Raw genomic sequence first — 27084 nt, forward strand, 5'->3', positions numbered from 1 at the left:
GGTGAGTAGAGGTGGGCAGCCCCAAGTTTCAAGTGTTGCTGAAGAGCAGTGGGCACTAAGGTTGGGCTTAGTAAAGGTGAGATCCTGTGTTCACGAGGGAGTATGGGCATTAATCATATGGAGTATGGACATTTAGGGAAAGTTCACAGGAGAAAAGAATGTGAAGTATTGGCTGTGACCTGTCCTGCTGAAGGATGAACTCTGCCTCCCCACCCTGAGGAAAGCTTCCAACAGCTGGCTCCCATTGCACTTTATGAAAACAAAGTCCAAAACGACGTCCATTCTCATTATCTGTAGTCCTGTCAGCCCACCCAACCACAATCTCAATTTCTTCAGTCCAGTACCTTATAGTTAGTAATCTGTTGTACCCTCTTTTTCTAGATCCCCCCACTCCAGCGCATGTGCCCACAGTGCTCTTCCCTATCCCAACCTGCCTTCAACCTAGTTAACTCCTTCATCAGCTAAAACATGGTTCAACAGGGACGTACCAAAGGATTCTACAAGAATGGCCGCAGTAGACCGGAACTCGGTCAGATTTGAATAACATCCCGGAGACCACTAAGACTTGATGTTTGTGCAGCTGCTTTTCTTATTGCTGTGATACAATACCTGGGTAAGACAACTACGGAGAGGGAATCACCATTTCTTTTTTTTTTTTTTTTTCCCGGAGCTGAGAACCGAACCCAGGGCCTTGCACTTGCTAGGCAAGCGCTCTACCACTGAGCTAAATCCCCAACCCCACCATTTCTTAAGAATCTCCCAAATCGATACTACTAGCTAGGGACCAAATGTAGACACACAGAACCAAACTAGAACCCAAAATGTAACAATGGATGTTAGAGGAAACAGGAAAAAGTTTAATGTTAAATTTCAAAGCTGTGTGATAATGCAGGGTAAAGCACTTAGAATTACTGCCAGTGAATTGTGAATATGTGAATTATCCGCATCAATTTGTTCAAGAGAGTTCCAATGGCTTAAACTATGGCTCTTAGCTTCTGTTGTTTGTTTGTTTTGTAGGTGTTTTGATTTGACTCTAAAAAAATGCTTATTTTCTAAGACCTGGGTATTTATGAAGCAAAAATGTGTCCCTTTGAAAGTATCCACTTCCTTGAAATGTTAAATCTCTGATTGTAAGGACAAGTGGGTCTCTGACTCTGCGGCTGTTCTTGGGGCTCTCCTGTTGGGTTGCCATGGCCACGTTTGATAGTTTTTGCTTCATCTTATATTTTATTTTGTCATATTTGCTTGTTATCTTTTAGTAGCCTTTTCTAATGAAAGACAGAAATGGGTGGATCTGGAAAGAGGGGTAAATGAGGAGGAATGGGAGGCATAGAAGGAAGGGAAATTGTAATCAGGATATATAGTGTGTGAAAGAAGAATCTACTTTCAACAATAAATAATAAATAAATAGATAAATAGATAAAAATATTAGATATCCATGCACACATAAGTCTGCCAAGTCATTCTTTATTTTGCTTTGTAACCGTTTTTTTTTTTTTTCTTCATATGATGGCCATATTTTCTTTCAGGATGTTTTAGCCAGGTAACTTACACTGCAGGAAGAGTCCAAGTGCTAAGCCTGTTTCTCTTAGAATCAGCTCATATATTTTTATGTGCATGGGTACTGCGTGCACATGCAGATGTCCATGCATGCCAGAGGAGGATGTTGAGTACTCCAGAGCTTGAGTTACAGGCAAGTGTGATCCACCCTGCATAAGAACTGAGACTGGAACAGCATCCTCTGCAAGAGCAGCAAGTTCTTTTAACCACTAGCCATCTCTCCATTCCTGGAGCCAACTTTTGTACTCATTCACCTCTTTGAAACCTTGGCCACAATCAATCTTGGAGAAATGCTTAAAGCCACAGTGGAGCAACTTTCTTTGTTCTAAACTAACTCTTAAGGTTTTATGTATCCATTAACAGTCCCTTGGAAAATAACGCTGAAAATAAACCACAAATACATGTATAAAATATCTATACACAAATCTAAGAAATCCATATAAAATAAGGAGACAAAGGGAAGTATTGAATATATTTTCATGTCTAAAGCTATTTGAGAAAAACTACATCCTGGGAGCTCCTTACATAATTTGTAGACATCTCAACTGGTAAAATTCTCCTGCCCACAATTATTTACTCCTTTTATAAACTCAGGAAGGAGCTGTATGAATCTTGTAACTTCCAGGAGCTCCATGAGCCTTGTAAGTTTTACATCATGAGTCTTATGAACCTCTGTCCTCCAGGAGGGAATGCTTAGAAGAAACACACAGTGAAACACAACATGATAAACTTGTATATTCGCTTTCCTAATCTTATCTGGACTCCTATTAAGAGGAAAGTACTGTGCAAGAAGTGGAAAATTCTGGTCCGCATCGTAGTTCTTTGAGTATTTATGTCCTGTGGAGAAGGCGGGAGTCATACGTTGTCTAATGCCATTTCCTGATGATGTCAAAGAATGTGTATGAAGGAGCAAAAGGAAACGTGGAAGGATGCAGGGCACTACTTCATCCAAACAGCAAGCCCACAGGCCGTGTCATGCTCCTCATACCTACCTCAGAGTCTGAGCATGTTAAGACTTGTGAACAACATTCTGGGAATTACTAATCTTGGGCAAGGCATTCATGCTCGCTGCTGAGGAAGATTGCCATGCCAACTCTCATTCCCCTGGTCTCAGCACCACACTCTCTGAATGATGTGAGAGGATGTAAACACAATCATCCACTTCCGTCTCAACAGATCAGTGTCGGTGAGAAAGTCATGAAACTCAGTGTTTATAAAGCATACCACTCAGAGAAATACGTCTGGCAAAATACAACTGAAGCTGAGCAAGGTGGCACACATCTGTAGTGCCGGTGAGACTAAGGCAGGACGATTACCACTTCAAAGCCAGTCTGGGCTACATAGCCAGACCATATGTCTCAAAACATAATTACTGAATATATGAAATCTACACTCATTTTTTTAACCCAAACAAAGTCGTCTAATTTTACGTGTTACCCACTGTGGTTGGTTAGTTTCTGTTAACTGAACATAAACTAGAGTCACCTAAACTGAGGAAATGCCTCTCTCAAAATGGCCTATAGGCATTTTCTTCATTGTTGATTGATGTGGAAGGACTCACCCCGTTACAGAGGTTGCTACCCATGTGCAGGTGGTCCTGGAAGGTATAAGGGTCCTCCATGATTGGGTTCCTGCCCTGACTTCCTTCAATAATACACATGAGGTTGTGTAAGCCAAATACATCTTTTTCTCCCCAAGTTGGTTTTGGAAGAATTATAGCAACAGAAAATAGCCAGGATAGCCACTTATTACCTTATTATTCATCCCTACCATTTACATCATGAGTTTTCTATTGTAAATAATGTACTTAGTAAGATCATTTATCCACATTTGAAACCTGTATTGGCCATCAATACAGTTTCCTATTTTATATTCTAGCAAAAATTATATTTGTCAGCTGGGCAGTGGTGGCTTATGCCTGTAACCCTATCACTTAGGAGACAGAGGCAGGTCAATGTCTTGAGTTCAAGAGCTCAAGCCTAGTCTACAGAGTGAGTTCCAGGGTAGCCAGGGAGCCACAGAGAAACCGTGTCTTGAAAACAGAAAACAAAACAAAATTATATTTGTCTATAAATACCTGAATTGGGGTGATGAGAACTTTAATCACTGAAAGACAAATTTCCAATAAATTCTCTTTGGTAATTATTTGCAAAAATGTACAATGTAAGTATGATCTATCATATCCTGCTAACTGTAATGATAACTCAATCAAAAGGAAATGCTTGATATGTAGAAGTTATGGTTAAAGGACATTTTAAAAATGAAAAATTTTAAATTAAAAAAATCTTTTATTGTGAAAAGTGCTAGATAAAATACATTGAAGCTGGGAAAATTCTTTGGGGAAATCAAAAGACAAATTCAAAAGACAATTTCTATGGCAACGATAATGGTGTTGAATTTCTATGGGGTTTATATTTTATCAAGTGCAATTTTAAGTGCCTGTGGTGCTTTGGATGAGAGTGGCTCCCATAGGCTCATGTTTGAACACTTGGTTTTCATAACAAAGATGTATGACCCTGTTGGAGGATGTTTGTCATCAGGGTGGCCTTTGAAAGTTTCCAAAGCCTCCTGCCTTTTTTAGTGTATTGTGCTTCCTCTTTGTGGAGCTGAAGTGAACTATCAGCTGCTGCTCCAGCACCATGCCTGCCTGCCTGCTACCATGTTCCAGGCCATGAGGTAATGGACTCCCTACCCCTCACGGAAACTGTAAGCCCCAAATAAACCCTCCTTCTAGGAGTAGGCTTGGCCATACTGCTTTATCACAGCTACAGAAATGGATTTAACACAATAACACTCTTGTTTGGTGTTATTTTTTGGAGACAGAGACTCATGTGGTCCAAGCTGGTCTTAAACTCCCTAAAGTGAGCTCATGTACATCAATTTAAAAGGTACTTAAGAGAGCCAGGCATGGTGGTGTACAGCCTGAAATCCAAGTATGTAAAAAAATTAAGGCAGGGAGGCTGTAAATTCAACATCAGGCTGGGCTATGGGGTCTGTCTTTAAAATATTATTTTAGGCAGTATATACAAGAGGGGGTTATGGGCATTACCCCTCTGGTTTGGTCACTGAGCTCTACTTCAATTATCACTACTCGGAGAAGTCAGCAGTCAGTTGGGATAGTCCTGTTTCTACTTCTGTAATTCTCCCTTTACTTTTTTTGTAGGAGCTTCTGATATCAATGATATAGCCCATCATCCCCTGCCTCCCCCTGCCTGCCCAGGAGACCTGAATCGGTCAGCTTGGGCCAAAGCTTTAGTCCATGACCTGTTCTATTGTCATCTCAAATTATGTCCTTCTGGCTTGTCCATAATAATCATTCTAGAAAAAAGAATCCCCAAAACTTGGGTAACTGTCAAATTTGTACCAAATTTGACTTTACACCTCTCTCAATATGAAGTTTGCCAAGAGAAATTAGAGATCAAAGTACTTTTTTCTTAATTACAGCTCAAAGTAATCAGTACCAACTTGTGTTAAAGTCCAAAATTATCACATCCAGCACTGAACTCTCTGACCTCATGAATTAAAGTTCAAACATTGGATCTTGTTGGTCTCCGGTAGTGAACTCAGCTCCCAGTTCAGAAGCTCTCCTCCTCACAGGGATCTCAGTAAGTTCACAGGAGCAGTACCCTATCAAACTTGTGGTATGAGGTGGCTGAAAAAGAAACGTACATTTCTGACTCCCAAGAAGGAAGTGAAAGGAGAGGAGGGAGGTGGAGTGTTTAAGTCCCAAGCCCACTCATCTGGAAAGTCACTGGCAAGCTGGGAGTAGAGGGTCAACCTTCCTTCTCTGCTTGTCAGGAACTGTCAACAATAAACTAATGTTTTCCCTAAAGCCAAGGAATGAATTTCAAAAAACAGATTCTCAAATTTATTTAAGAAATCTTTATTAAGTATCATGGTGAAGGGGCTGGGGACTTAGCTCAGTGGTAGAGCGCTTCCTGAGAAAGGGCAAGGCCCTGGTTTGGGTCCCCGGCTCCAAAAAAAAAACAAAAAAAAAAAAAAAAGTATCATGGTGAAAATGTGAGAGCTGAATGCTGCCTAACACCCAACCACTATAATGCTTAACACATCATGTATGTCAGCGCCTTGTATTTTAGACTGTTATATTAAGGCCCTATTTCTGTTACCAGTCTGATCAGCCCACCAAAATTAATAGCACGACCTCAGCTATCTGTGAGTTGAAATAATAGAGATGTATCTCTCATTCATATGATGCCATGTGTTAGCTAGCAGCTCTTGTCTGTCTTGTCCTGACTCTAGGACTCTGGGTGATGGAAATCGGCCATCATGTGAAACATAATCCCCTCCTCACTGACACTTGTCTTCTCCTCCTTTACAATTCAGCTAGACCAATGATTGCTTCCACCAAGGGGAATGTGTTACACTGTCTCCAACTTAAGACTTAGAGAATCCTAAAAGGTTTTGTCCTTTGCTTTCCAAGTCCTAAGCAGGCTACTCCTCTGGAGAAGCCATGTGAAGAAGCAAGATTAGGCATCAGTTTCCAACTCACAAAACCATGAACGAAACTAAAAGCTGCCAGGCTGTTTAAAATTAAGGGATAGCTATGGAACAATAGTTTTATTTTTTTTTGTTGCTGCTGGGTTTTTTTTTGTTTTTTTTTTTTTTTTTTTTTTTTTTTGGTCTACTAACAAAAGAAAGAGTACTAGGAAGGTGTACAGGTGTTTCGAGCTTTTCTTTGGAAGCGACACAAATGATTTCTGGCTAGTTTTAATATTTCCCAGTGATAACTGGTAAATGAAAGTACATGCAGTGCTAAGGAAACAAAGTAAAGGGCAGAGAAGAAAAAAGAATCTGAAAAAGCACATCAACAATGCACGAGAAGGAATCTTGGAATCCAAAGAATTTCAATAATGTAATAATGTGACACAAATCCGGGACCCCAGCAGTAGGGAAGATGAGTCAGGAGAATCAAGAGCTGGAGGCAAACCTTAGCTATGTACACTCTTGCCTCAAAAAACAAAACAAAACAAAAGCAAACCAACAGTCACAAAGAAAGGCTAAAATGGGTGATATAGGGAAGAGATCCATAGACATTCAAAGAAAGAAATCAAACAGGCCTTGGACAGAGAAAGAGAAAGTAATATTGGACGGATAGAAATTTAAGAAGGGCATTCAGCGATGAAGTAGTGTGAGCAGTTTTGGAGTGGGTAATGAACACAGTCAAGTGGGGGCCAGGGGACAAGTTATTAGAGCAAAAAGCCAGATATTTGGATCGCTTTTAGAGAGGACACTTCAGAGATTAGTTTATCTAGGAAAAGACAAGGGCCACATAGAGCTTTATGGAAATCTCTGAATGCAAACAGCTTGTCTGAATTGCTGAGTTCCCCACTCCTGGCCCCTGAGCTTGCTGTCTGATTAAAGGAAATTTAAATACAATATGAGTCCCTTCATGTAGCAATAAAGTTGGGAAAGCACCAGTTGAAAAGTCATTGAGGTATTCAAAGAGGGAATATTCTACTAGAAGAGATTATTATGGGGCGGGGGGGGGGGAGACCTCCTTTGGACTAGTTCAGGGGACTAACCTTAAGGGTAACATGTTCAGAGGACTCAAAGTGAGAATAGAGTTTCTAATGGGAAATCAAGACATCTACTTTAGGAAGGGCATAAAACTTTGCTTCACCAGACAGTATCAACTGTCCGACATTCCCCATCCCGTGTAGGAGGCAGGAATACGTTTTTCAATTCTTCTCTTCTAAACCACTTAAGTGAAGCAAAACTCAGTATCTCATAACTCAGCTCAGAGTTCAGCCTGGCCATTTCTGCCACTGGGTCTCAGCTGGCATCACCCTCTGAAGGAGCAAAGGCACAGTAAGGAGGAAGAGGTTCTCCATGTCACAATGCCTCGGCCCCATGTCCAGCAGTCTTCCCTAAGAACTCCCCAAAGCCATATTACAAAAGTTAATCTAAGCCATTTCACTCTAAGTTAATGCTTCAGGGAGAGCTGGTGACCCAATTCTGAACAGTAAGATGTGAGTGGCCTACTATGAAACCTCTGGGATCCTTTCATCTTCCTGTCATTACTTCAACTGTACAGACACTTGAGATTGCTACCTTTCTTTCCCAAAACCAGTTTCTTCCTAATCTTTTTTTCCCATCACTGACATCTCCATTTTCTGTTAGCAAGTCCCACAGAACTGTGATTTCTCACCCTTCCGGTGACGACTGAGGTTGGCCTGTGCCAATCTGATTTTACCCCTATTCTTACAGTGTAAAGATTATATGATCACTTACTAATTCCCAATTAAAGACAACAGCTCTGACTCAAAAATATATTCTCAGACTGGGGTTGGCAAACTAGAGCTTATAGGCTGGTTTTGTACCTATGTAAGGGCTGAACTCCTTTAATGTTAAGTGATTTAAAAATCAGAATAATGGGCAAGGGAATGTAGCTCAGTTGGTTATGAGTGCTATGCAAGAGATAGGATCAGGAGTTCATGGTCATCCTCATCTACATATAAAGTTCAAAGTCAGTCTGGAACACTTGAGATGGCCTCAAAAACAAAAGGACGATATTTCATGACAACAAATCAATTTCGGTTTCTCTAAGTACATTTTCAATTGGAACACTACTACCATGCTCCTTCTCTTCTACCTTATGGCCCACAGCACTTAAATATATAATCCATTACAGAAAAAAGAATCTCAACCCCGCTGCGCTAAAGCCACCACTAGAGTGTTATGTACAATGGTTGGTTTCCCATCCCACTCCTTTCTTCAAATGCTAAAACCTCTCTAGGGAAGTTATGATCACCAATATTGTTAGTGGGTAGTACTCTCCTATCCACTGACACTAAAGGCAGTTATCTAAAAACTAATAGCAGCTAGAAAAGCCCATTCCTACTTTTCTAGACTACTGCTTATGCCAAAGCCTGAGTCAGCTACTTTGTGCTGGGTAGCTCACCCCTAAGCTGCCACAGTTCGTCTATACCTGTCCCTGACCCTCGGTTGTTCAAAGTTACAAGGTTGGTCATTCCCTGGATGCACCTTCCCTCCTCACAAGCAGAGCGACAGAAGCCTGTCAAACTAGTTGAGGGTGCGAGATGGGTGGAATTCACACTAGAAAGCCAGGACTCCCGCAGGCCCCAGAGCAGGGCTATGGAGCGAGAGCCACAGGCTGCATTATCCGCGCACGCCCACCGCGGGGGTGCAAGGCGCAGGAGAGCTTGCGTCCAACTCCGGTTAGGGGTACTCCCCAAAGCAGCGTAGGTCCGGATCTGTGGCTTCACGGCGCATCTGGGACGAGTGCCCGAAGCCCGCATCCCGGCTTCACATGCGGCCCCTAGCTCCAACCCCATTGCGGCCTCAGTCTTACGTCGTCACGGACGCGAACCTGCCGTCTTCCAGAGAAGCAGCTGCTGCGCGCACGCGCGCGAGCAGCAGGGAGGGGTTGCTGAAGAGAGCCCAGCGCGTGGCGTTCCAGGGCCCGCGCACGCGCCCTGACGGCGTTCCGCCCATATCCGCGAGTACGCACGCGCATAGCCTGCTCTGGCCCCCCCCCCTTTATTTTTCTTCAGCCCCGCCCCTCCCCTACACTCCCTTAGCCGAAGCGTTGGGGCTGTGAGAGCAGGGAAGTGTGGGGCGAGGTGGGCGGGGCGTCGCCCGCGCGCGCTGCCAGCCAGAGCTGGAGCTACGAGAGCGAAGCCAGGCAACGTTACCCAACCAACAGCCAATAAGTAGCCGGCGCTGCCACGCCCCAGCCCCTCACGTGATTGGCTGAGCGCCGGCTGGTGGGCAGGGCCGCGGTCTTGGGGAGGGCAGGGGGCGGGAGGAGGAAGGCGCTGGCGGGCAGTGATGGCGGCGGGTGATGGGGACGTAAAGCTAAGCACCCTGGGGAGCGGCGGGGAGCGTGGCGGCGACGGGAGCCCGGGTGGCGCGGGAGCGACGGCAGCGAGGAGCAGTTGGGTGGCAGCGCTGCTGGCGACGGGCGGGGAGATGCTGCTGAACGTGGCGCTGGTGGCGCTGGTGCTGCTGGGGGCCTACCGGCTGTGGGTGCGCTGGGGGCGGCGTGGTCTATGCTCGGGACCCGGAGCGGGCGAGGAGAGCCCGGCCGCCACGCTGCCGCGCATGAAGAAGCGGGACTTCAGCCTGGAGCAACTGCGCCAGTACGACGGGGCGCGCACGCCGCGCATCCTGCTCGCGGTCAATGGGAAAGTCTTCGACGTGACCAAAGGCAGCAAGTTCTACGGCCCCGGTGAGGAGTGAGGAGTGAGGGGTGTCGGGGGAGCCCGGGACACCCTATCCCCGCCGCGGCCCGGTACCTGGACTGCAGCCCCGCGCACGCCTCCAGTTGTGGGCGTCGTGAGGGGTTCAGTGGTGCCCCACAAACCTGCGCTCGGCGTTCCTTTCCCTTCCCAACCCGTCTCTCCTCGCAGCTTTTCCTGGGGCTGAAATTCTCAAAATTGTTAGAGTTGTCTCTAGTCACGTTGGCTTTCAACCTTTCTTCGGAGCTTTTTTTTTTATTTCTGAGCTTTGTCGGAGCAAGGGAGCTAAAGTGGCGCCCCAAAGTTTTCGGCCCTGTGTAAGACAGCTTTCTTTTGATTCTGGATTGTCTGTTTGACACTTACGTACTCTTACTAGTCTCCGGACTTGTCTGCTAGAGTCAGGGTTAGGGACACGTAGTTTCAAGTCCCAACCCTGAAGCTCGATTTCAGAACCACCCCGGACTCGTTTTCATTCTTTTTCTAAAAAGTCAGTTTTGGCTCCAAGATGCTTTCCAAGATTAACAACTTTATGTTAAGATGAGAACGAACCAGAATGTAAACCTTAATAAGTAAGACTGGCAAAGATATTGGCCCTGACTATAGGGGGTGGAGCTCTTCTGCCCAGGAGGCAGGCGTGGCTCTGGCTTTGGCTCTGGCTCTTGAGTCTCTCCCTCCTTCCCTCCTCTCCTTTTTCTGCTAATAGTAAGATAAGTATTCAAATACCCGTTGAAAATGAATTATTATATTTCCCTTAACAGAATGGGACGCCCGGGGGTGGGGTGGGGCACGAATCTAGAAGAGCCAAACTTCTCGCCCCCTGCCATGCACTGGTTCTTCAAGTTGAAGGTTTTACAACTTTTCTTTCAGAGAATTATGTGGAAGGTAGTTAGTTGCTGTAGAGGCCCTCTTGCAGTATAGTGGTAATCTATATTTCGGATTATGCAAATAAACTTCAGACCCGGGGTATCTGTTGGAAGCCCATAAAATTGAACAACATTGTGCATCCTGGTTATGCTTATTAGTGCTTTAAAGACAGAAGGTGGGGAGGGAGGGAGAGAGCGAGAGATCGAGAGAGCGAGAGTGTGCTTGTAGTTGTAAGAATAAAGCTAGAGACCAAAGTGACCCATTACTGGAAGGAATACATCCAACATTTAAGGTCTCTTTTTAATTTTGTTAGTGCGTGTGATTTATTGACACTGAATAAGCTTCTGATTTCAGTGCTTAGTTGGATGCTATTTTAGGAATGTTTTGGTTTGTTGATTGGATAAGAGGTAAGAAACATAAATAAGCATTTGATGTTCGATCTGTTAATCTCTCTCTCCCTCCCCCCTCTGTCTGTGTGTGTGTGTGTGTGTGTGTGTGTGTGTGTGTGTTTCCTTCTGGATACATAAACACAAACAAAATGTCTCCTTATCAGCTCTAATGGTTAATACTTTTTTTTTAATTTAAGAGCATGTGGGACAAGAGAATATAGGACCAAAGTACATTGTTTACACAGACCAAGTCAAACTTTTAAAGTGAAGAATTTACACAGATTTTGTACCTAGTGACACACTTTCCCCTCTTTGGCATTAAAGTGTGTTCAGTGGTTAAAGATTGTCTAGAGTATTTGTAAAAAGGCCCATTATCAGTCCTTATACATCAGGAAAGTCAGTTTAGCAGCCTCCAGTAGCAACTGTCAAAGACTAAGAGGTATGATGTAGTGTGGGTCCCTGGGCTTGAGCACTGAAGGCATTCTTAGATAATAATGAAGAACCACCCTGGGTGTGGTGGTAAAGGCAACCCTGGGGCGGGGTGGGCAAGTGGATCTCTGAGTTCTGGGCTATTTGGGGCTGCATAGTGAGACACCCCCCCCCCAACTAAAAACAAAAAGAATAGAGAACCATCTTGTTCTGATGCATAATTATTTATTACTGGTATCAGTAAACAATCTAGGAATATCTGGAAGATTTTATTATTGAGAAGTGCTTAAATGGAGCCACGACATCTTTCATTCTTCCTTTTTATTTTTTCATGGATAGGAAGTGTTGAAGTACTTTCCTGGAGTCCTAATGCCATAATTTTGGCTAGAATATAAGTGTAAAATTAAATTTTGCCTTTAACTTTTATTTTCTTTATTTAGCAAATGAGTGAAATGCTTTTGTAGTGTTATAATTCAGCCCGCAGTTCTCCTTACCTGAGAATCTTAGTGATTTGGAAAACTCAGCCTAGAGCTAGCAAGTTTATTGTTATGTCCAACCACTGTGTGTTCCATTTTGCAATGTTGTGTCTTAGGATTAGATTGTTCTGTGAAGGTGGTGTTTTTCCTCCATAATACTGGACACATTCTCTTATAGCTGTGCATCTGAAGTTCCACTTCTTGAATGGCACTATTTCAGATGTAGTTCACTGCCAACCGTCTGCCAGAACATGTTGCCTTTGTTGTTAGTATAGTATTTCTATATAATCTAATAGGTACTTGGCTAGCTTGGAACGCAAGTGTGATTGTGTAGGAAACTGCAGTCTGTAAGCATCTAGTGATCCCATGAATGGCTTGTGCATTTGTCATTTCTCTAGTTCTCTGGTGAGGTTGCAAAGTATTTGCCTTATAGAGATGAGTCTGAGGTTTCAGTAACCTGGCTTAGATCACATAAATAAATCTGGGAGATCCAGATATGTTTGACCACAAAGTTTACATACTTTGCGGTAGACAGCTTCTGGGCTGAACTTACAGAGAATCCCGTTACTGGTTTTTTTTTTTTTTTTTTTTTTTCTTTATACCCTTTTCTGGTTCCTTCCCATACAGGGTTTGAACTTCAAATCATGGCTTTTATGTTATTCTAGCTGCCCAGTATGGTAGCCCAAGCCACACATGGCTAACGAAAATTAATATAGTTTAGGATGAGTTCTTCAGTAATATTCCAGATGCTCAGCCACATGACTGCCACACTAAACCTTGGAGTAAATAGCAGCGTGCTATACTCTAGCTTCTCCGGGAGCTCTGGAGGTCAGTGAACGTCTCCTGAGCGTGTTTGTTTGTTTAAATGGCTCTAGGGGATATTGGTATTCTCATTTCACATTTGTAAAATTTGTCCCAAAGTACCTACCTGCTAAGTAGCCACTAAAAATCAAACCAAGTTTCACATGTTTCATAGGTCATACCTTGTCATTGTCACATTATCCATCAAGTCCATGCTTTCATTCAGAATAGGTTTTAAATATTTTAGCGGTATAATCTTAAATCATTTATTACTATAGTACAGCTTTGGGAATCTTATTCTTTAGAATGGCAAAAAAAGCATTTATGTGGGCTATTTGATATTTTTTCCCTTATTCTTCCTGTTTGTCAATATATGCTAAAACCAACTTTCCTCTTAAATTCTGAAAAGGAAAAGGTCACACAAGTAGCCCTTTAGGCTGCCTAAAAGGTTGAGGAAAGGAGCCCAAGAACCTAAATCCTGCCTCCTGTTTAATCTTGTCTTTTTAATATGTTAATTTTTCTCTAACATTTTAATTTACAAAACTGCAGTTTAAGCAAGAGTTGCATCATAAAGGCCAAGCCCAGCCTGGCTGCCACTGTGTGGACTGCTCAGAGTTGTCACAATCCAGCTGCCATTACAATTTCTTGCTTTGAAGCCAACTAGGTTTGTTATTGGGCTAGTTACCACATGTATCTTGTTAGCTACCAGTAGATAAACACTAAGTTTCTGAAGGAACTAAGCATGGTAGCTCACACCTTATGCCAGTGCTCTTGAGGCAGAGGCAGGAGGATGGCCTTTAGTTAGAATAGCCTAGCTACATAGTTGAACTCTGGGATAAGCCATGCTGTCTGTTCCTCTGAGTTGTACTTGACAAAAAGTGAAGTTCAGAAGAGCTGTATATGGTGCTGATCATTTTCACAGTACCTACCTGGTTGCCCCTTCTGATCAGCAGTGTCATTCACATTGGTTTTAATGTTTTAGGGAGCTATATTGTGTTAAATACTAAAGCATTAGAATAGTAGAAGGTGGTGATTGAGATTAGAAGTAAGGAGCAGAACTAGTCACATGAACTTTCCCTATGGTTTCTGAAAACCATCTGGCATAGACATTCCTCCCCATGTGCCCATGACAGACATAACTATGTAACTCTTGGAGCCTTTCTCACCTTTCTCAAGAGCTTTCATATAAAGCTTCATCTCTATCTTTAAATATTAAGGAGCATCTTAGATTTTACTTTGGTACAGACCAGGCCGTATCCATGGACTTGACATCACTTGAGGAGGACAGGCAGTATATAACATATCCCAGTATGGAGTTAAGCTCTGTAGTGAGAAATGTGCTATGAATGAATGTAGGGTTATGACCAGGGGTTATTTGGATATCTAGGAGTACCTTATTTCTGTTAGGTACTCACAAAGTAGGGGCGTGATGTTTTAAACTTGAAGGGGACAGCTGCAGAGCTTGGTCGTGAGAGTGTTCTGAAGTAGGTTATTATTCACCTTAGTGTACAGCTGGGGTGAAGACATGGGAGCCACCTAGCACTGTGTCCAGACCTGTCATATCTGTCCTATCAGACTCATCCCTGTCAACTCCATTGATATTTCAGGTTTGGATTCTTTGATTACTTGTCGTTAGCCCAAGACTTGTTACTCCAGCCCTTGAAACTAACTCATCTTACTTTGTTTTTTCTTATAAAAACCACATAAGTAGATTTTAAACTCTTCAGCATTTGATGTTCTCACACCTTAGTCTGGTTCTGTCTAGTTCCCACCATCTTAACACAGCCTTTGGCCATGCCTCTCTGACTAGCAGTGCCCTAAGCACAGTTCACCTCAGAAAAAGCTCCTGATGGTCACTTCACTCCCTAGTCCTTAGAGTCTCTCCCTTCCCCTTTCTCCTCTGCCGATCTGGATAAATCTGTTTCTGTTCTTCCAATGATTTTAAGATACGATTTAGATATTGATCTATTCTTTGGAACAGTGTAAGAATTTTAGCCAAATATTATCCCATGCAAATTAGGAAAGCCTACCTATTGAAGACAACTTACTGCCACTTGCCTGGCTTTTCTCCTTCCTGGTGCTAAGGATGAACCTGGCCTCAGACATTTTTGCAGGGACTCTACTTCCCACCTTTGTCCCTAGCCCTGGAAATGTTTTCTTTTTGTGAAGTGTGCGTGCGCACACCACATATATATGTAGGTGCCTCCAGAGTCCAGCAAAAGGAGTCAAATCTCCTGGTACTGACCAGTGGGGGTGTTGGGAACAGAACTCAAGTCTATTATGTGGTTGCCTTTTTGAAAATTTACTATTTCTTGCACCTTAATCTTTCTTAGAATTCCATCTTCATTTTGATAAAAGGCCTGTAGTTCTTTTCATTGGTAGGAAAAATACCTTTCCTTTGTCTGTCCTTGTTCAGGAGTAATGACTTGTGGTCAGGAAATGAAATTGTATATTCTTGTTACACCTCCATTTGAGTGATGTGTGTCATTGCCCTCTGCTCTTTAATAAGTTTGCTTTTACTAATCTGTTTTTCTGAGTTTTGTTGTGGTTGAGGCGGTTTGCTCTAGTGTGTGTGTGTGTGTGTGTGTGTGCACTGCACTGGAGAAGGCAGAGGTAGGCATCACTGTCTTTAGCCTCTCTCCATCTTATTTATCGAGGCAAGGTCTTACTGAACTTAGAGCTCACCAGTTTGGCTAGGTTGTCACCAAGCTCTAGGGATCTGTATCCATGCTTCCGTGATAGGCTAGAGTTAGAGGCACACACACACCTTCCTGGTCTCCGCAGAGTGCTGGAGATCCAAAATAGGTCTGCCTGTGCAACAAGTACTTCACTGACTTAAGCTTTGCCCCAGACCCCTAGATTTGATTTTTAACATGCTGGATTCTTCCAAAAGTCTGTGAATACGTGCCATTTCATCCATTTTAGAACATTTAAACGCGACTTTAAATTATTGCCTCTTCCATTCTCTCTCATCCTCTCCCTGCCCCGGAAGGCAGGTAGATATGTATTCATCTCCCATCTGTTCTTCAAGCCTGTCTCTTTTATGACCCATGTCTTAGATTTTGATAACCTTAGGCAGCTTGAGTCTGCTCTTCCTGCTTTATTCTGGACACTGTGTTGGCCTGGCCGCGCTTCCTTGCTATAGTTTGTCATCTTTGCTGCTGCTGCTTTCCACCAGCCTCTGCATTCTCTCTTTCTTGTCCATTTTCTGGAGTGTTCCATGAACTGTCAATTGTGGGTGTGCGACTACTGTAGAGTGCTTAGAGTAGATCCCAAAATAATGCCTGGGTGTAAGGTTTTTAAATCATATTTTTAAAAGATAATACATGCTGAAAACTGAAAACTCTAAAGGATTTACAGTGAAAAGTAAGGCTCCTCCTGAGAGCCCTCTCATGTCTCTGCAGTGGGAAGGGATCAGTCTTAGTGCTGCAGAGCCGTGCTGTGCAGGTCAAACCATCTGAACGTGAGCCTTATTTCACCACACTTAATTATGGTGCACTCTACATGCCGTTCACAATCTTGGGAGCCTTTCACATCCTTCATGTATGTGGAAGCTATTTGTTAATGGCCTCTCTTGGTGAGCATGTGAGCTTTCCGCCATCTCTTAGTAATGCTACTGTGAGAAACAGCCTGTACCAATGGAAAGAAAGCTGTGAGTCCTAGAAGCAGCATTGCTAAAGCTCATAGTATGGGGACGTCATTTGGAGTGCCCTCCAGAGAGTTTGACTGTGCATTCTTCATAAAGATGCCTGTTCTCTTCCTTACCAAAACTGTGATGCTTTACACTGCTGGGGTTTTGTGGCTCTGAAGTTAAACCAGCATCCAAGTTGCTGTATAATTTTTTTTTCTCCTATTTTGAGTGAGGTTTTATCAGACAGGACCTGTCACTAGAACTCAGTGAGTTCTGGACTATCCAGCCCAGTATAGGTGAGATTGGCTGGCTAGTGGAGGCCAATGGTTTGGCTTATCCCCACCTCCCTACATGTTGGGAATTTAAACATGCCTTCACACCCACCTTATAATTTCCACTGTCCATCCTAGGGATTGAATTTAGGCCTTTTTAAAAAAAATATACATTTACTTACAGCGTGTATGTAAGTGCACAGAAGCAGGCACACCTTGGTGCATGTGTAAAGATGAGAGAACAATTTGCTAGAGTCATTTCTTCCATGGACTGCCCAGTTAGCTAATTCAAGCCATGAGACCTAGCAACAAGTGACTTCCTGCTGAGCCATCTTGCCGCCAGCCCAGGTCTTTGTGCTTGTGCAGCAAGTGTTTTAAAAACTGAACTATCTTCTTATTCCAGAAGTGGATATTTTTAAGAAAATCTGAGTCTCTTTGTTGCCCTTTATACATACATTTGTTCATGTATTCTTTGCCACAGTCTTTCAGTTGTGATGCTTATCATTTCAGCCTTTCCAAATACTTCTCCGTGCCTTTCCACTTACACATAGCTGGAATTTTGTTGTTGGTTTGGCTTTGTTTATAAATTTATCTTATGTGTATGAGTATTTGGCAGCATCCTGGGTGCAGCTATTTCAAAAATATGCCTCACCATTCTTCATGGTGTATCAAAAGTAAGCAGTTGTAGGACATCAGATCTCCTAGAACTAGAGTTAGAGATTGTTGTGAGCCACCATGTGGGTGCTGGGTATCAAACTCCTGCCCTGTGGATGAGTAGCCAGTGTTCTTACTTGCTGAATCTTCTCTCCAGCCCTCATTGTTGTTTTGATATTATTATGTTCATGAGTGCTGACAGTTAGCATATATATGGAGGTATCTAGATCAGCTTTCAGGAATCCAGTCTCCTTCTGTCTTGGGATCTGGGTATCAGAATTCAGGTTGTCAGTATGTTTAACAAGCACTCTTGACTGCTGAGCCCCTCACCAACCCTCCATAGCATTTTTATCTTTGCTTTTATGTGTGGTACTAACCATTGGCCTCTCATGCTAGGCAAGCACTCTACCACTTAGCTGCACCATCTAGTCCTATGCAGTGTTTTAGACCACAAGCATGCAGGTTTATGTATTCAAATTTATCTTTTACATCTAAGTTATGTCTCATCCTTACTTCTTTCCCTTCCTTTTGTCCTTATTCTACTTTGGGTCATATGTGAGTGTGTATGTGCATGTGCTTTAATCTATAGTCACCCAAGTGAGACATGCATGGGCTCTGTGTCTTTTAACTTGATGGCTTTCCAGTTCGCCCTTTTCCTGCAGATGATGCACTTTTCTATATTTTTAAGCCTTGTGGTCGAACATTCAGAAACAAGGTGGAATTTTCAGTCGTGCAGTAAAGCATGTAATTTGGTCTCAACTTTAGTAGATAAAATAATTTCTCTGTGTAGTGTTTGAAGATCTGAGTGTCACTTGGTTCCTTAAGCATGTAAGTGTCTTCTTGTCTTGACAGAAACTTTCTTCAGTTTTACTGTGCTGGTTCTATAGCTCCTGGAGTTTCCCAGATTGGAGTGTAAGCTGTCTCCTTACATTTACAGGAGTTTCAGAGGAGCATGGAAATAACTAAAATAATTCTCATGGAATATTTCTCTTTTGTCATCCTACAGTCAAACAGATCCTCTGTTAGACATTTTTACTTACCACATTTTCTGTTTATTATTTTATCATTGTTTCATAATGAGCATATATATGTATCAATGGTTTGTTGCTATTTCAAAAATATGTCTTACCATTCTGCATGGTGTATCAAAAGTAAGCAGTTGTAGGGATTACCAACTAATGAGTTGATTGACTTTTTTTGTCTTTTTTTTTTCTTATTTCTTGTTTTGTTTGTTTCACTAGGCAGACTTCAGACTCAAAGCCCTCCAACCCTCACCTCCAGAATGCTGAAATTATAAATTTGCCTACCACACCCAGCTGAGTTTATTGATTTTTTGAGTTTATTGATTTTGAACTTAAAAATAATCTTATTCACAGCCAGATACAAGTAGGGGCAGACTGATTTCTGTGAGTGTGAGACCATCCAGGGCTCTATAATGAGACCTTATCTGGAAGAAGAGTAAATAAAGTCAAAAATGTATCTAATCCACTTATCCTATGGAGTATTATAGCTAGAACATGTTCACAACACCCACATTAGCCTGGAGTTCAACACACTCACCTTACATTTTACTCTGTAGTGTAATCTATGAATTCTTCCTCTCCTGGATGCCTGGGGAGCTGCACTGAGTGTTCTACCTGTTACTAGTCCAGGTAGCAATCAAAATTCCAAGTGTGTTCACCATCATAAAGTCAACAACTGTTAGGTCAGCCGATTACTTGGTTGGGAAACATCATAATGATGTTTACATGAGTCTTGATGCTCAGAAAACAGCATTTGCTGTTCTGGTAAATTATACCAGAGGTTTAACACTAGATCAGAAGTGCTTTTCGTGGGTAGCCACCATTTTTGTTGTTGTCGTTGTTTTATGAATAGTCACACATAGCAAACTGCTATTGCTAATGATAGTTTGTTGTGGAGAGCATCTGAAAAGGAAGGGATTGCTGCTTGTGCTATGAATGGAAGAAGATAACTCTTTGCCAGACCTCTAAGCCTCCCTTTGTCAGAAAACTGCCCAATTCCTGTAGTACTTAGTCTGCTTAGGTTTCTCGGTGGCCTTACATCATGGAGCAAAGAACATGTCAGCAAAGACTCCTTAGTAGATGGCTTCCTCAGAAGTCTGTGCATGGGAAGGGGACACTTTAATGTAGTTTATGGAGTGGAGGAATATATTACTCATTCTTATCTTTTAATGAGTTGACAAAAACCAACTTCAGCAACAAAAGATTAACTAATTCATTCAAAGTTGACCCTTAGGAAAGCTGGCAGAGAAATTTACTTAAGAACCCACTGGTATATCTATTAACATACTCAGAGCCTGAGGGTTGTCCTGTGACTTGGCTGGTTTGCTTTATGGTGCTGAGGGTTACCTGGGCCTGCAGTAGCCTGTGTGCTCTCACATAGTCTCAGGGTTCACACTGACACATCTGCAAGAGTGATATCCAGAACATAGGTACAAGTTTGCAGATCAGATACATGGGAGGCCCAGCAAGAGGACTGCAAGCTCAAGGGCTGTTATGACTCTACATAGTTGAAGGACAACCTGGGCACCCTGGTGACGCTGTCTGAAAATAGTAAAAACTGAGAAGAACCTTGGTGGCCCTAAATGTTCTTGGTATGAGTGCTCTTTGAACTTCTGGGGCCCCTGCTTCTTGGGACAAGAATTTGGAGTAGTGAGAGAACTAGAGATAGATATTATCCTGATCCTATTAGAAACTTTAGGTGGTCATTGAATGATGTGCTTTGATTGATTGATTGATTGATTATTTATTTATTTAGTCTGCCAAGCGTGGAAAAAGGCAAAATCTGTTCTTCATGAAATCCTGAAGGACCAAAGTGTGAAGTTATAGGGAAATTCTTTAAAAAATAGAAAGTGTCATTTTCTCTTCAAGGTTGTTGTTCTCTAGCCATTTTTAATATTCTTCCTTTGCTTCATTTGCCACTGTTTTAGGCCCATAGGCTTTGGTCATCTTTGTTTCTCCAGAGACAAAAGTCCATCTTCACTATTCACTGGCTACTTATATGTTTATCTCTACAAAGCAGGTAGAATTCTGTGCAAAGGGAGTGGGGGCTGAAGGTCAGGTTGTTCTTGCTTACTTGCCTTAGAAGCCTATCTTGTCTACTTTTCAAAGTTCACAATTCCTCTAAAATATTTAACCCTAATTTAATGAACTTTTGAATTGTATTCTGTAAGTAGAAACTATTAAATTTATTTTTTTAAAGTTTAATACTCCTTGAATGTAAGTTGCGATCATAAGCAAAATTTCAAAGTCATCAATGTTGACCAATGATAGAGTATTCATTTTCTTATAGAAGACATATCTGAGAGAACAAAATAATGTATTATTGGGAGAATAATTAAACCATAAGTATATCCATTTAGTGAGAAAAATTATCCATTTAGTTATGTTGTGATAGTTACCTAATGCCCATTAGTAACATGGAAAATGCTTAATAACTAGAAGCTAGACGCATCACACCTGCCACCTTCAAGGCTAAACCTGAAAAAGCTACTTAAACCCTTAAACCCTGGGGAAAGCCATTCTAGCTCCATGGACTACCTTTCCAAGAATGAGCTTCCTGCCCTAGGAATGAAGTCCAGTCAGGAATCCAGGTTACTGCTTATGGTGGTCAGTGGTTAGGTGAGACTTGGTCTCCTGGCTCAGAAGGCGCGGGTGCTCTCCAACATTTACCTTGGAGTTACCTACAGTACTTTCCAATGCGAGCAGGTCAGTCTTCTTTCACTCGGAAGTCAAGGCATCTTTACTCTTGTTTTCTTTAAGTTAGCCAATACTTTATTCCAATAGCCCCTTTATTAAATTAATAGTTCCCATGGGCCTGGGAGATGGTGCAGTGGATAAAGTGCTTGCCTGACCTGGATTTCAGACCCAAAGCAGGATGCAGTTTGCCTTCTGACGACACTTGTTCAGGGCCACATCTTTTCCACACAGACATGTAACACATACACAAAAGTAAATATTCTTCTTAACAGTCAGGCCAGTAACCAGCTGCTCGTGAGAGTGGACCTTTAACTGGTTCTAAAACTGTTTCCTCAGAATGACTTTTGCTATCTGTAGAGGAGCACATGAACTTGATATTTGTCTTTGTAGAATTATATGTTTTAGATACTCTTGTTATCATTTAAATCTTTGTAAGAAACATTTTAAACAGAAAGATATTTTTGGACCCCTTCTGCCATATTAGATGTAAACAGTTAAATCTTGAAGATGTCTGTTGCAGGGTAGAAGTATTTGCTGGATGTGCATGAGGGCTGAGTTGAGATCTCCAGCATCTACATTAAAAGCAAGGTCTGTTGTGCATGCCTGTAAGCTCGTGCTGGGGAGGTGGAGAGGTGGGGTTCCTGGAATTGTCTGACCCAGCCAGTTGAGCCAAATCAGTGAACTAATTAGATAAGCTGTCTCATGAAATATGTCAGAGAGACTGAGCTACATAAGCGACGTTGATATACACATGAACACGTGAAAGAGTTTTGTTAAAGTTTTTTGTTTTAAGATTTTCATACAGGAACATACGTGTTTCATACAGAACAGGATATGTTTGATCAAATCTAGCCCATATCCTCCCTCTAGTTTCTTCTGTATCCCCACCACATCTGCTCCTGATTTAATGTGCTATTTAATACCCACTGAGTCCATGTAGTGCTGTTAGCAGGTGCATGGGTGTAGGGCCCCCTACTGGAGGTAGGTAACCTCTCAAGGGCTGTATTCCACTGATCCTCCCTCCTCTCGTATACAGGTCTCAGAGTATCTGAAGTGAACTTATTTTCAGTAAAAAGCTTTACTTTTGTAAAAAGGGAAATTTCTGACAAATCTCTGATTATCTCATCGAGAATCTCCATTTTTTTTTTTTTAAATTACGGCTGTGTACCAAAAACAAGTCATGGAGAGAAGCTGATGTTCAGACACGATCTCAAATGGTGTTAGGCTCTAAGTTGTCTTTTTCTCTTCCAGCGGGCCCATATGGCATCTTTGCTGGCAGGGACGCCTCCAGGGGACTGGCGACCTTCTGCCTGGATAAGGATGCACTTAGAGATGAGTACGATGACCTCTCAGATTTGAACGCAGTGCAGATGGAGAGCGTTCGAGAGTGGGAAATGCAGTTTAAAGGTATCTTCATTTGGGGGAGCTTTGGAAAACCGAACTGTATGCTATTGCACATGCTTTAAAGGACTGTTTCCATTTCCATCATTATTAGGATGTATTGTTTTAACTGCTAAATATTCATATATAATTGCTACATGTGGCAATTGGGCTGAAAGTCTGTATTTGAATATATAGTTAGCACCAGGTATGGCAGCACTTGCCTGGAGGCCCAACAGTCTCAAATTGTGATGCTTTCAGTAGTCTTTTAAGACTTGATTATTAAGGAATGGTTTTGTTTTGTTAAATACAGGCTTGTATTTAAAACAAACTGAAGGTTAGGATATAGCACAGTAGTAGATTGCGTATGACCTCCTCGTGCCCTGGGTTCCAACCATGAATCAGTGGTGAATTAGTAAAATCAACACTATTGGTAATGTATAGCAAATGATGTAACTGTTCTTAACTTTAAATGTAAATGTAAGGAAGGAATACTGCCCTGCCCCCATCATGCCCCGTGGGCTGCTGCCTGACCATTCATCTCTGACTGGGTCTGTGAGCAGCTCTGTGGGCTTCCTGGCACTTGTCTCGGTTCTCCTGAGTGCAGAGCCCACCTTAACACTCCCCACAGCTAGTCGACTCAGTCTTGATTTAATTCACTTAGCCTAGGTTTTATTTCCAGAAAACAAACAGGCTTTATCTGCATACAAGGTTCTAAATTAAAGAGCAGGCACGTCAGAGTGAACAGAGTGACGGATCTAAGGAGAGAGCTCAGTATGGGAAAGAGTGATGGTGTGGTGGGGTCTTGCAGGCCTACAGAGCCCAGAGAAGTCCTTGTCTCTACCATGTTGTCACATTTTTCTCCAGAATATGTCTCAGATCTACTTATCCTGTGGCTCTCCACCCTATACGCCATGCTGCTGCCATCACCCTAGAGCCATTCATCCTAGGTCTCCATTTCCTTCTTTGTCTGCGTGTGTGCATGCGTGTGTGTGTGTGTGCGTGTGTGTGGGCGCGCGCGCGTGTGTGTGCGCACGCGCGTGTGTGTGCGCACGCGCGTGTGTGTGTGTCACCTAGGTTAACCTCAAACTCATGAGACTATGTGTATGAACCACTACCTCTGATTATAATATTTTTATTTGTAATATTTTGGGCTATTAACACTTAAAAGAATTCGATTGGGGTGGAGCTAAGTGTAGGGCATGAAGCCTTAGATTCCAACCCTGCCACCAACAAACAGAGCAGCCACATTCCAAGGCGCGTGATATCGTAAAGCCAAGCTGGACAGCTCTGAGACAGTCCATGCGTGTACATTTAAAAATCCAAGTAATGCCGATAGTGTCTGAGTAAGAGCCACTGACACTGAACTGTCCTTTAAAGAGCAACCCTAACCTTGTCAGATCCTGCTGCCTTGTGTTCAGATCTTGTGTGCATGTACGAGAAGCTTTGGAGGAATTCTTCATTGTTTTGTGTGACTTAAGAGACACATGCCTTCTTGCAGTACAGTGGAATCATGAAACACATTGAACCACTCCTGACTTTGTTTTGGTGTATCTTTCAGAAAAATATGATTATGTAGGCAGACTCCTAAAGCCAGGGGAAGAGCCATCAGAGTACACAGACGAGGAGGACACCAAGGATCACAGTAAACAGGACTGAACTTTGTGAACAACCAAAGCCAGGGGCCTTCAGAACTGCAACTCGTACCCCTTTGAGAGAATGTCCAGTCTGGCTGTGATGCTCCTGCTGTGAGAACCATTTCACCAGAGTGTACAAGATACTATGCCCAACTGTGAAGATCTGAATATGAGGCATTGCCTGTGCTGCCTGCCGGTGAACCTGTTGCAGTTGTTTGTGATGTCTGGTGGGCTTCATCACCCTGAAAAGGAGACAGGACCTTCTCAACAGCAAGAAAGTCACCGGGTTATTTTACCCCTCCTCTCCTCTCAGTTTTCTTCCCTTCCTTCCTCCTCTTCCTCCTCCTCTTCCTTCTCTTCTTCTTCCTCTCTCCCTCTCTCTCCCTCCCCCCACCTCTCTGTCTTCCTTTCTTTCCCCCACCCCTCCCATGTCTTTCTTTTAAAACAAAACAAAAAAGTATCAAAGACAACCAGATAGGTATTTGCTACTCAGTGTGCAGATCTCTGGAAGGAGCAAGGGATCCTGTTTCACAGGCTGTGTTTTATTTGTGTTAAGGGAAGAGCCCTGGGCAGGGGAGAGGGGGTCACATATTCATTTAAGAAGTTCAGGCTACTGAAACATTTAAACGTGAATTCCCAAACTTTTCTTTCGGGGCTTTGTCAGGGAAGAGGGAAAAATGTCCTTCTAAGAAAGATTTGAAAGAGGGATTTCCAGTAGATTAAAGTCAACAGTTCCCAGCTAAGATAATTTGAAACCAGTTTTATTTCTTTCCCTTCCTTCCGCTAGGTCAAAACAATATTAATTGTGCCTTATTTCACTTCCATAAACTTGAATTACTTTTTGGGAAAGCCCCTCTGAATTGAGAAGTCACTACAAGCAGCATTGAGACTGAGGCTGATGTCATTGTGTGTAGAGTGGAGGAGGAGTGCTCAGTGTTAACTGCCATGTGTTAGTGCACAAACATCGCTAGCATCGTGATGGCCAAATGCATCCCTGTGCTTTTTTCTTTTCCAAGAAAGATTGAAAAACCAACAGTTCTTCCCCAACAGCTGCCTAAATTTTAGGGGTCTGACCCTCACATGTCACTGGTGTGAGTGAGTGGGGCCGCGCGGTATGAATGTCTGTGTGAGTGAGTCTGGATGTCTGTGAGAGCACCTTGGGAGGGACTCTTCCTGCAATGCTGTAAATACGAGTACCGTTTTAATAAAGCATGTACAATAAACCAAATCAGCTCGAGTTGGACTCTAAATGCAGAGCCGTGAGCCAGTGTGTCATATACTAATAAGACTGCATTTAATTCAGGATGAGGGGAAACCACCTTAAAAATGAAAATCGGGCCCTGATTAGCCACGCTGTACATGCCCCATGCTCAGTGTAATTTCCACGCAGGTCCACCTTGGTGGATGGTTCAGGTAAGAAGGGATATTACAGTACACAGTGTGCTCCGGCTTTGCTGCCACCGTGGGCGATAGACGCACCAGCCTTCCAAGCAGGAACTGACATAAACACAGTATTGTGCCCATAGTCGGTAAATCCCTTTCTTGTTAGTTGAAAAGGTTCTATTTCAAAGCCTGCTTAGGTCAGGTTTTGACTTCGTTATGATGGATTCTTGGTCGAGGACAAATTGCGCTCACAGAGAAAAGCCCCAAATAGGTGACGTTGAAAGACGTGTTTTTTATATATATCTCCTCTGATGTAGTAATTGGTGTATCTGAACCATTGAGCCTGAAGGTTGATAATCTGCATTTGTGAGAAGCCCCAGGTATTCATGCAGTAAAAACAATACATTTTTTGTTTTTTAAAAGGAAGTGGTTTTGTGTTTTGGACTTTAAATAAACTGTGTTCTGTAGATAACTTCTTACTTCCAGTCAGATGTCTCATTGTTAGGTAGTGTGGTGCCCTGTCCTGGGGGCTCTGTAACTGGCATGGTTCCCACATTGCCTGATTGGTAGGGGTTTTAAAACATGGGGCTTTTTTTTTCTTCTTTTTTTTATCCTTCAGTGTTAAAATTCAAACCCACATATTGCTCAACCATTTAGCTACATCCCCAGCTCCAAAGTATACGTTCTTCTTTTCTACTGAGCCTAAATCTGTTTGCGATTCCTCCAATCATGCTTAAGATTGGATATGTTTGAGAAACACTGCATTCATCTTTTAAAGTTGTGTGGTCCATATTTGCCATACAATAAAAATGGAACTTATAATTTGTGTCTAATTCTGTACATTTTGGTTTTTATATGTGTGTGTATATATATTTAATTTTGTATGTGTATGAGTGTAGGTCTAAGTGGATGTTAGATCCCACGTTACTGGGATTGCTGTGGTTGTATGACAACGTGTGGGTGGTGTTGAACTCCAGTCTCTTGGAAGGGCACCAGTGCGCTTAGCCACTGACCCATCTCTCCAGCTTGCTACACTTGGTTTTGTATAATTCAGCTTTAGGGTTCTGAGTTAAAGTCATTTCATGTAAGATCAAACAATGGCTTTAGAACAGTAAAATTTTGGCATCACTTAGATTTTTGTCTCTTGCAGCCCCCAAATGGCCGTACCCTGAGTAGAGCTGTGGAAATACAGCCAGTTTCCCTTCAGTGGGGGTAAACACATTCAGGTGGTGTTCCTCAGACCTTGGTGGGTGCAGTTTCCTAATTCCCCCAATTCCTGAGAGCTGCAGAACCTGCTGACCTCTCACCTCTTCCCACAGGCATCATCGAGGCTCGAGGTACTATTATCACTTGAGAAATTTCTCCCCTAGAAAGCAAAGCCGCCATGAGCCAGGGTCCACATCTGCAAATCCCACTTACCTCTGTGGATGACTAAGGGGCAGCTTGCTAGACACTGGTGTCAGTGAGGTGTTGACATTGTAGTGCTTGACAGCATCAGTGGTCAGGATAGATGGGAAGTATTGTACTTGGAAGATGCACATGTTTCTGTGAGCCTGGTGAAAGTAGGGTACTACTGCACGGAATAATATTGATGCCTCTAAGGCGTGTTCCCTGAGGCCGGCCTTGACTTAGTAAATAATGCTAATCAGATCATGGCCTATTTGGCT

General features: G+C 42.7%; 1 protein-coding gene across 1 annotated transcript; it reads left to right on the forward strand.

Annotated features, from left to right (window-relative positions):
* Positions 1–9345: 9345 nt before the first annotated feature.
* Positions 9346–26250, forward strand: Pgrmc2 (progesterone receptor membrane component 2). Its single transcript, XM_032898458.1, has 3 exons — positions 9346–9772; positions 22269–22424; positions 23959–26250. The coding sequence occupies exons 1-3, from the start codon at positions 9373–9375 to the stop codon at positions 24054–24056; spliced, it is 654 nt and encodes a 217-aa protein (XP_032754349.1). The 5' UTR covers positions 9346–9372; the 3' UTR covers positions 24057–26250.
* Positions 26251–27084: the final 834 nt, after the last annotated feature.

The sequence above is a fragment of the Rattus rattus genome, chromosome 3 (assembly GCF_011064425.1).
Source record: "Rattus rattus isolate New Zealand chromosome 3, Rrattus_CSIRO_v1, whole genome shotgun sequence".
Taxonomy (NCBI): Eukaryota; Metazoa; Chordata; class Mammalia; order Rodentia; family Muridae; genus Rattus; species Rattus rattus.